Raw genomic sequence first — 11306 nt, 5'->3', positions numbered from 1 at the left:
ACATATTTATACATGGCTATCATATCTCCTCTCAGCCTTCTCTTCTTCAGGCTAAACATGCCCAGCTCCTTAAGCCGCTCCTCATAGGGCTTGTTCTCCAGACCCTTAATCATTTTAGTCGCCTTCCTCTGGACAAATTCCAACTTGTCAATATCTCTCTTGAATTGTGGTGCCAAGAATTGGACACAATATTCCAGGTGTGGTCTAACCAAAGTGGAATAGAGGGGTAGCATTACTTCCCTAGGTCTAGACACTATGCTCCTATTGATGCAGGCCAAAATCCCATTGGCTTTTTTTGCCTCCACATTACATTGCTGGCTCATGTTTAACTTGTTGTCCACGAGGACTCCAAGATCTTTTTCACACGTACTGCTCTCGAGCCAGGCATTGTCCCCCATTCTGTGGATCTCTGTATAAAAAAAACACTAATCTTGGAAGTCACTGGCATGAAGACTCAGTTTCTGTTGAAAACTGCAACCTTCCCAGCTTCAGTATTTGTTTGTTCATTTGTTTGTATATATTTGCTAACCTGTATTTTGTGTGTGTGTGTGTGTAGATAGATGGATTTGCCAGTTTGACTGATCTCTTTGGTGTGGGAGGGGCCACAGACATGTGATTGTACTGAGCATGTTCAGACTCAAGACTCCATTTTGTTATCAGTATGTTTTTGGATTTCAATGTTAGCAGTTTGCTTTAGACCTCAGTGGAGGTGGATGCAGTATTCTTTTGGACTTCAGTGGAAGCCAATGTCATCTGGACATATGCAGGAACAGTTTACTATGTTTGCTTTGAGAAGCAGTGAGTACTTATACTTAAAGACTTTGGACTTTGGACTATTGATTAGGAATGATGCCCTGTGTTCTCAACGCAGAGAAGCAACATCCTATCTATAACTGAATTTTAATAAGAAATACAAGATGTTTTTGAGTGAACAAGATATGTTATTTTTAAAAGAAGACTTTGTTTCTTGTCTCTGAGTGCATATTTTAAACTAAGAGATTTCAAGGGAGAGTATATTTTTTTGGGCAAATGCAATTTCAACTTCAACTTCAAAGAAACATTTTAAAACTCTGCTAGCCAAATATATGTTTTTTTTGTTGTGTGTGCAATGGCATGTCTTTGTCCCTGGCAGTTCAAAGTCATGGTTTATCAGTTTAACAGCTGAGTTAGCTGTGTGCCATTACATGAATGCTTGTGAATATCACCTTTTCAAAGGGTTGACTTCTAACAAGATCAAGCCCTTCTTTGACTGGTGGTTTTCAAAATATGGTCTCCAGATGTTCATGAAGATTCACACTTGCCAAAAGGATACAACATCATTTTTCCTTTTCGAAAAAATGTTACGAATGCAATATTTTCCAAATATTTCAAAACAAAATACATGTTAAAAATAAAGCACCTAAAAATAAAGCCTACTGGGAAAATATATTAAATATATCTACAGCTGAGGAACAGAAAACTGGTTTTCAGAGTTGAAATATGTATTTTATTATAAAGAAAGGACAAAGGGATATTTCTAGTTATTTTGATTAGAGACTGAAGAAAACTATGTGGTTCTAAAGCTTGGGTCAAATGAATGTTTCAAAGTTTCAAAAGGTTTTTTTACATTTGTACATAGCAAGAAAAAAGTTGAGCTTTTTCTGTTCATTCGGTTTTGTCATTCGTCTGTAGAAAATGCATTGAGTATTTACATTTATGTTATCTGAGATAGCGTGAAAAGTGTGCATTTATAGAAAATCTGTGTTTAGGGTCATGATAGTTCCAAAACAGACATTCTTTCTTTTCTTATACTAGACTCTGTTTTCAAATTCGTAACAGTTTTATGCTACAGTCTAATAATTCACAAGGAAAGTTTTTTTAAAAATACGCAAAAGCGCCCTAGTCTTCTTTTTGCAGATCATTCATAAGCCCTTCTTTCCTTTTAAGGGCTTAGTATAACCACTCTTAGCCAAGGGATTCGGTAATAGCCAATGTACAAAAACAACTGGGTCACTCAAACAGGTTAAGGTGAAGAATCACTTAACAGAGTTCTGTGTTTTTCAAGCATGGATTACAAGTGTGTTCTCCTCAAAAACTATTCCTGAGAACTCATTTGTTTTTCATTATACAGTCTCAGCAGGAATTATTGTTTGTTGTTATATGGATCATGTGTTGTAAATTCTCGACGCTCTTTTTGGTACAGTTTGAGCATCTGATGAATTTTCTTCCTGTTCTTCAGTTTGCTTCAGTTTAAAAAACATGTCTGACTTTAAAAAGCGGCTGTAGCTGTCGTATTTCATGAGGTTGAAAATCTGAATGAAGAAAAGAAAAAAGATTAATAAAACAAATGAAATTCCTTCTCCCTCATACACATAGAATCATAGAATCAAAGAGTTGGAAGAGACCTCATGGGCCATCCAGTCCAACCCCCTGCCAAGAAGCAGGAATATTGCATTTAAATAACCCCTGACAGATGACCATCCAGCCTCTGTTTAAAAGCTTCCAAAGAAGGAGCCTCCACCACACTCCGGGGCAGAGAGTTCCACTGCTGAACGGCTCTCACAGTCAGGAAGTTCTTAATAGCAAGAACATCTTTGTAGTGGAGAACTTCTTTGAGCTTTCAAATTGTTAGACCACAATTTAGTACAGTAACTCAAGTAATTAATCTGTGTAAACTATCTAAAAACTAAGAATACTCCTTTACAATGGACATCACCTCTCAAAACTCATTTCTTCCTTCTCCCTACACAGAAAACAGTTCAAGTATTAAGTGCAACCTAGGATAACTGAAGAAAAACAAAAAAAAAACCTATCAACTTTCTTTGCCCAAATTTTATTTATGCCAGTGGATGTTGGTGTTGGATACTTGGCTATGAATCTTTCACAAATGTCACATATCTTTAAAATCTATGAAGATCTCATTTAAAAAAATAAAGAAACTAATATTATCTGAGAACACAGAAATACTGGACCACTCTAAACAACCACCATGTCAGACTACACTGAAAAACCATTGAAATCCACAAGCATGTGGACAACTTCAACGGAAATGAAAAAACCATGAAAATGAACAAAATCTGGCTTCCAGTATTAAAAAAGGACAGTAAATAAAGAACAACACTCAGAAAACTGGGGAATTCCAGGCATTAAACAATCAAGGCCAGCTAACACCTCCCAACAATGGACTCCCCTAGGCAGGAAATAGCCAGGCTTTGAAGCTTCAATGCCATTAAATGCTAAACAAAGTGGCCAACTACAACATTCACACTTGCCTCAAGCAGACAAGAGTTCTTTCTCCCACCCTGGACATTCCACAGATATATAAACCTCACTTGCCTAGTTTCCAACAGACCTCACAACCTCTTTGGATGCCTGCCATACAGCCCAGAAGACTCACAGCAACCCTGTGATTACAGCCATGAAAGCCTTCAACAACACAATGCACTAATATCTCAAATAATCTAGCTAGTCTGCTTTTATTTCTTGAAGCAATAATATTCACTTATTTTCAAACAATGAGAGAGCATTGTGATACAACAGTGAATTAATATGTCATTTTACTTCATTCCACTACTATAATATAACTTAGCTAGGGGGAGATGGGGGAGCCCCCGGTGGTGCAGTGGGTTAAAACACTGAGCTGCTGATCTTGTTGACCTAAAGGTCGCAGGTTCGAATCTGGGGAGCGGCGTGAGCTCCCACTATCAGCCCCAGCTTCTGCCAACCTAGCAGTTCGAAAACATGTAAATGTGAGTAGATCAATAGGTACCGCTCTGGCAGGAAGGTAACGGTGCTCCATGGCCATATGACCTTGGAGGTGTCTACAGACAAAGCTGGCTCTTCGGCTTAGAAATGGAAATTAACACTACACTCTAGAGTTGGACACAACTGGAGAACTGGACTTAATGTCAGGGGAAAACCTTTACCTTTAACTAGGGGGAGATGTATTTAAAGACTGCTATACAATCAACAAGATAGATATAATAAAAGGTTTGGGGTGGACTTATAAAAATGGGACATTTTGGGGCTAGGACATAAAAATACCCGTTCTTTTTAACAGATTGTTAGATCAGCAAGGATGTCTGATAGGCTTGAGCCCAAATCAGTTTGAATGAAAATGATTTGTAATATTCGGTGGTCCATTTAATATAATTTCAGAAAACAGAACAGGGAGGAAGGAGCTGAAAAGCCTGGCAAAACGGAGTAAGAGAGCTAGATTTTATCGGGTCCTGGAGAGGAAGGAGTTAAATCTGGAAGGGATCTGCTGCGGGGCTCCTGTCTTTTCTCCCTCCCAAGCAGAAGCAGCCTGTGTCCATTTCTTTTTGGGAAGTTCCCTAGGCTCCTCCTTGAGAGATGGCCCTGCTGGGAACTTTCTTTCCCAGCAGCACTTGCATGGGGCAGGCATTGAAAAGTCTCAGAGCATGACAGGAATTGAAGTTTTTTTCTCTCTCTGTTTCTCAGCCAATAAAAAGCCTGGTTGTGTCCATGCTCTGATTGACTGAGAATGGACGCAATCAGCAACTAGAATTCCTAGAACCCTCTTTTGCGGTTTGTCTTGTTTTTTAAAATGTTATGGTTAAAACTTAAAATAATTCATTTAAAAATCAGTAGATTGGTGAACTATTTTGAAATTTGACAAACCTGTAGTGGTAAATGGGGTCCAAAACTGAGGTAGGTTTCATGCAAATAGGCCTTAAAATAACTGAGGACTGAGCCTTCAGAGTTTCCCATTGTAGCCAATGAGCTGAATCTTTGCCAAATGAAAACGGTAATACCCCTCCCTATTTGAGTAACTTCCCAGGAAACAGAATAAGTGGTCAGCCAACAATGGATCCCAAAACAGCATGTCTTTTGGTCGAATTGCACGCCTCTAATGCCTAGTGTATATTGGTGCCTGATTGTATTGCAACGGACGTCATGTACATTGGGACTAATGCACATTAGTTCAATTTTGCAATGTGCATCAGACACTTTGCTGGTATCTCATCATGCATCTTCACAGTTCACCTCTACTACAGATGAATGTTATGCAACAGTACAATTCTAACTTCTACATACTTAATTTATAACCAGGATTTCGGCCATTTTTTTAATATTTCTATTTTTGTTTGCATACTGCAAGATTTCTAAATCCTGTAAATTCTATACATTACAGTTATTTCAAATGTAAAAAAATCAGAATAGAGATTTTAATTCTGGGAGCAGAAGAATGAGAATAGTTTTTACTGTATTGCAATGTTTATTTATTTATTTATTTATTTATTTATTATTTGAACTTATATGCCGCCACTCCCCTGGGGCTCAGAGCAGCTTAAAAGAACAGACTAAAATTGAACACAATTTTAAAACAATTTAAAACAATTTAAAAACAGCAATTATGTTAATTATGTTATAGTGCCCAAAATCACTGTATTACTAAGGACTACTTTGTATTCTCAAGAGAAGAAAGGTAACAAATCTCATATGCAGAAAATTAAAACACGAATTTCTGAAGTCCATTTCTAAAAATATATGATATGCCCAGTTGTTTAAGCATTTGATGTCCTTTTCTTTATGCAGCTGCAGGAACTCATCTCCACAAAGCCATTTTAGAACAGCTTTTATATTAACATGCTTCATCAGGTTTACCAGATAAGTCACTTGATGATTCTGTGCAATTTTAAGCCAGCCACATGTTTCAAAGTTTTAAATTATTTTAGAAATGTAAATATTTTAGGCCTGTGGCATTCAGATTTTCAAATAAAGATAAATTGATGAATTAGTCTTTGACATTACATGCTATTAATTAAATATTTTGTATAAAATGCTTTGAAAGCTTTAATAATCACATCAGGAAAATATGTTAGGGCCCCGATGTTCTCATGAGGGAGAAAGGTGTATTTACCAAGGTATGTTTGTTTGCATGCTTATTCAAGACAAATAAGCATGCAAACAAAACTGATCAATTTCCCGCTACAAAAATCAGAACCATATTTTTCTAAAATGCCATGTACACTGGCATGAGAGTAAGCTCTGTCAAACCCAATGACATGTATTACTATGTAAATGCACATAGAAGTATGCTTAGAAATGACTACAATTCCTAAGATTCATGAATATTAGACAAGCTGAAGATCAAAACAACTGATATGTACCAGTTTGAGGAAGTTAAGGAAGTGATACTACAAAGAACAGCAGTATTTCTCAAACTCAGTCTTCTAAATTTAAAGTGTTCGCCTGCATTAGGAACTTGCTGAAGAAAGACAGAAACAAAACATTTCCCTGAGTGATTATTTTCTTCATTTACTATTTCTTTTATGTGTTGTTATCTGCTTTGATATCAAACTTCTCACAGCTCAGTCCAAGAGTTTGTTATGTCGGAAGTCTTTTGCTCAAGTATGAACTGAGAGTAGGAGTAAAGTGTGCAGTCCATTGTTTTTATTCTGGATTAGACTGTCTGATAGCTTCCATTAGCAAAAATGAGATAATGGACTTCACCACCCACACACACTTTCCAAGGGAAATGTCAGTTTCTGAGATATCTGAACCTTAAGAATTGGGGTGATAAGTGCAAACCACTTTTAATCCCTTCCAGATCCCCATGTTATTGTCTCATCCATTTAAGTCAAAGAGAAGTGAAGTGACATTCACCAGAGTAGAGAGGAACAGTTCTCATGGAGTCCTTGGTGAGTATCAGGGATTACTGGAAATCTAGTTTTTTAAATGGAGTTGATAAGTCAGTCTTGACAGATTGTCAAATACAGTGTGACTGAACACATATTCTTTGATGATCCGTTTTGAAAGCATTAGCCTTATCTACTCAGAACCAAGCTCAACAGAGTTCATTTGGAATTACTCCACTGTGAGGATGGGGATGTAAAAAAATGTTCATTCTGAATTTTGCTGTATTTCTTCATATTCCACTTCCATTTTCATCCCATCCTTTGTATCAGGTAAGATATGAAGAAATTCAGAAACATTGAGATTAATTATTTTCGACATGCCTGCTGTGAAGTGATTTCAGTATGGTCACTGAAGGCTCATTCAGATAATACCTTGATCCCAAGCGTCCCTGGTTCAAAATTGTCTAGCTCTTGTTGTCTAGCTCCTTGCTAGGCAATGTCAGCTGAAAACATGGGAGGAATCACTACAAAGCCGAAAAACCTTGAGATAAAAAGTTTGGGGATATCCTGGTTCTGGCCAGAAGATTCAGATCTTCGAATCTCTGTATGTCCCTGCACTCAGAAAATACGGGATTTTTTATATTGGTTTGTTCCTGGGTTATGTCAGTTCCTCATTACTTCTATTGTAAAAATATGGGGAAAGCTGATTTGAATCAGCGGACTGTTTTAAACTGAATGTTTATAATTATTTCAATTGCTGTTTATAACTGTGTATTTTAATGTATTGTTTTGGGATCTAATGGTTACCTGTTATAAGCTGCCCTGAGTCCCTCTTTGGAGGTGAGAAGGACAGGATATAAATGCTCAAAATAAATAAATAAATACATGGCAAAAACTTTGTCATGGCAAGAGGTACATCGCCATCCACCCATTTTTCGAAGTTTGTGGCACACAAAGTTTGTGGAGTACCAGAAATACTTTCAAAATAAGGTCTACATCATTAAACAGGAACTCACACTTTCAAACCAGCAACAGAGTTTTGTCATTATTATCATTATTCAGATGCTGCATGGCCAACTGTCAGGAAAGTTTTGTTGGTGTATTTGTGCCTGGAAGAACAGGGTGATGTTCCTGGATTATAAATGCCGGTTCCTCATTGCTTTTATTGTAAAAACATGGCAAAAGTTGATTACAGGGCAAAAACTGTGTTTGTGTGTCACAAACTTTGATAAATGGGTGGATGACAATGTCTTCCAGGACAAAGTTTTTGCCCTGTATTCAACTTTGACCAGGTTTTTGTGATAGGACCGATGAGGAGCTGACATTTATAACCCTGGAACAAAACTTGTGTGAACAATGCACATATTTGCATTAGCAGATTACATTTTTAAAGCCACCAGAATTTCCAGCAGACATTCCATGACAGCCATCTTGCAGGCTTCTAAATCCTGGAACAAAGCAGCAAGTTTGGACATCACAGGCACAAATCCCAGGAATAGCAGGTCTGTGTGTGGACCTGCTCTCATGTCCCTTTTTTTGGTCCTACTTATTAAACACGTGATTTGGTGCTGTCTGGAAGCACCCTGAGTGATTTTAGGCAAGTCATACTCTCTCACCCTAGGATGAAGGCAAAGGCAAAACTCTTCTGAATAAATCTTGCCAAGAAATCCCTACTATATGGTCACAATAAATTAGAACAAACTGTATGGTAACTAGTTTATGTACAGAAAATATGCTAAAATCTTCATAACCATACAAAGAAATATGGTTATTTTGACTTAAATCATCGTACAGAGAAATTGTGTTACTTTACATTTTAAATATAATAGGAATACTTGCCAGAATATCTCTTTTTTAAAAAAATATTGTTTTATCCCACTCCCACCCTCCGCCCCTCCCCTTGACATACAGATTGTATAATAAACTACAGAAATTACATTTGAAATATCTTATTTTTTTCTACTCTACTTCTGAATACATCCTAGAATCTCCCAATAAGCTGATTTCTGTAGGTAAACATTGACAATACAAGGAATTGGTCACTGAAAGATTTCTATCTTCACTTCAAAGAATAATTAATTTTGGTTAAACGTGTTTTGGCTAGGGTTATGAATGTTGTTCATGAAAATGAATCCATGTGTTATATGATTCTGATATGGCCTTATACTACAAAATGATGTTTCCTAACTCAAAAACTGCAGGTGCAAATTAGAGGTAAAACTATACTACCACAGACACACACATGAATAACGTGCCAAGCCCAGATAGCCACAGGAATTCTGCCTTGTTGTGAATTAACAGCATGCTAGTTCACACAGTTTAATGACCAAATAAGCCAGTCATGAATGCAGACATAGCCCACAATTTATTCTCAGGGTTTTTCCATCTTGCAAGGGAACAAACTAGAGAAGAGAAACTGCCCCCATTACTAGATGTCATGGTAAGTCAACTGTGGAGTGATCTTTTTTGGCTGGTCTATGCTTTCCCACTACATACAACAGAGAATAAGAACTATATGGTAATATAGCTTTTTTTCATCACAAGCCGCAGCCCTCATGGAAACTTGGTTAATGTATTGTTGAAGGCTTTTATGGCCGGAATCACTGGGTTGTTGTAGGTTTTTTGGGCTATATGGCCATGTTCCAGAAGCATTCTCTCCTGATGTTTCGCCTGCATCTATGGCAGGCAAAATGTCAGGAGAGAATGCTTCTAGAACATGGCCATATAGCCCAAAAAACCTATAACAACCCAAACCTTGGTTAGTCAAATAGTGGGAGCGCATCCTTTGAGACAAATTCTTATGCTCATGGCTGGGGTAGAATCATGTAAAAACCCCTTTACTTGTAGATATGGGCGTAGAAGCATCCTTGAGACTAGTGGCTTTAATTGAGTTTATTTCAAATGATACAAATTATTCATGAACATAAATTGGGTCCTGGCACTATAAAGAAAGCCAGTAAGTTTTATTTTGTGTAGACAAGATATACAACCTGCTGAAGACCATGAAAGAAGTATCCACTAAAGTTCTCTATAAATATTTAACAAACAAAAGGGCAGTTTGTTGATGCTTTTCCGGTTAGTCCTAAATTATTCCCTTTTGAGGCACATATCCACTGCCAAATGTTATAGAATATGACACCTTTATCAAATATTTTGTTTTCCCCCGCCCCCAACCCTGCATTTATGTTGGGCTCATAGATATGTAACACTTTTCATATAAACAGTTCTTTTGGGGATTTATATTTTCAGAAACAACTTTATTTTTATAAATTTGGCTTAAAGATTTGCAGGAAGGCAGGAAAGCAACACAGCAAAAATGCTGCTTGTTTGTCTTTACTCTGTGGCCTCCTCTCCTTTGTCCAATCCTGATCTCCATGACCAAATCTTAAACCTTTCACAGACTATATTTTGCCTTTTTCCCAGCCATGGATTTTATGTTCTTTGTCCTTGTCAATGCACCCTGGTGTGACTCACAGCAGGCCTAAGGGGCTGACCATTTCTGCCTGGACTTTTCAGCTTCCTCAGCCTAGTACATCTGACAGGAGGAACAGTGGATATTATCACAGAGACCCTCAACTAATTATTCTCTTTTGTCTTTTTTGTGTATGTATTTTCATTCATATGTAGAGAATGACAGTCTGTAATAAGTTCTGATTTTCCATAAAGAGCATCCACAGATGAGCAAACACCCCTGAAGCAGAAGTATAGAGATTTACAAACACTACATTGGACATGGTATAAAGATACAATCTGTAATGTGGTTAGGAAAGATTCAGAGCTGTACCTGATCTTGAAGTCTCTGGAACATGAGCGGGTGAGGTTCTTCCAATATTGACTCATCCAAACGGGACTGGCCTTCAACATTGACTTGAAAAGAAGCTTTACTTGACAAAAATGTCATGTAAATTTCATTTGCTTTGGTTTTCATCTGTGAAGAGAAGGATACATTTACTAAGCATGTGCTCTTCTTATCGTATAGACCTACATCTGGGAACATAAACTCCACTGAGAAGGCCCTCTCTCTCGTCCCCACCAACCATGCTTGTGACGGTGATGGTGATGGGAGCAAGAGGAGGGTCTCCCCAGAAGATCTGCAAGTGGCAGAGTCAAAGACATGCAGTTATGCTTATTGGCAAGACTAGCGTGAACTAAACCGTTTAAACAGAAATACGTATTTATCTATCTTGTCCAAAACAAGCAAATACACAAGTTTTCAATCAGATTTTCCTGTTTGCTAACAAAATACTTATAACAATTCTCAGTCTACATGTCCTATATCTACTTTTACTTCCATTCATCACCTACCCTCATACTCGCATTTCTCCTTGGCACTACTAAAAAACTGTTCTGATCTTTTACTTTATTTCTGAAAGCTATGCCTATTAGAAAAATCTTATTTATGTTAAACCTGTACTGCTCATTGGAGAGAAGGATGTTAGAGGCAAAGATGAAGTACTTTGGCCACATCATGAGAAGACAGGAAAGCTTAGATAAGACAATGATGCTGGGGAAAATGGAAGGAAAAAGGAACAGGGGTTGACCAAGGGACTGGATTGACTCTAAAGGAGCTGGGGGTGGTGACGGCCAACAGGGAGCTCTGGCATGGGCTGGACCATGAGGTCACGAAGAGTCGGAAGCGACTGAACGAATAAACAACAACAATCTATCTGCATCACACTAAATATAGCTTCTTGAACTTCTCAGTCCCTTTATTTATTTATCTAC

General features: G+C 37.6%; 1 protein-coding gene across 1 annotated transcript in view; it reads right to left on the bottom strand.

Moving 5' to 3' along the window:
* Positions 1 to 1933: 1933 nt before the first annotated feature.
* RGS10 (regulator of G protein signaling 10) overlaps positions 1934 to 11306 on the bottom strand; it is a 31626-nt gene continuing 22253 nt past the window's right edge. The window contains exons 4-5 of the mRNA XM_060768528.2: positions 10366 to 10509; positions 1934 to 2291 (exon numbers count right to left, since the gene is read on the bottom strand). Of these exons, the coding sequence (XP_060624511.2) occupies positions 2145 to 2291; positions 10366 to 10509 (291 nt within the window). The 3' untranslated portion in view covers positions 1934 to 2144. The remainder of the gene's footprint in view (positions 2292 to 10365; positions 10510 to 11306) is intronic.

Source organism: Anolis sagrei, chromosome 3 (assembly GCF_037176765.1).
Source record: "Anolis sagrei isolate rAnoSag1 chromosome 3, rAnoSag1.mat, whole genome shotgun sequence".
In the NCBI taxonomy this organism is placed as follows: Eukaryota; Metazoa; Chordata; class Lepidosauria; order Squamata; family Dactyloidae; genus Anolis; species Anolis sagrei.
This window is presented reverse-complemented; position numbering and strand designations above follow the sequence as displayed.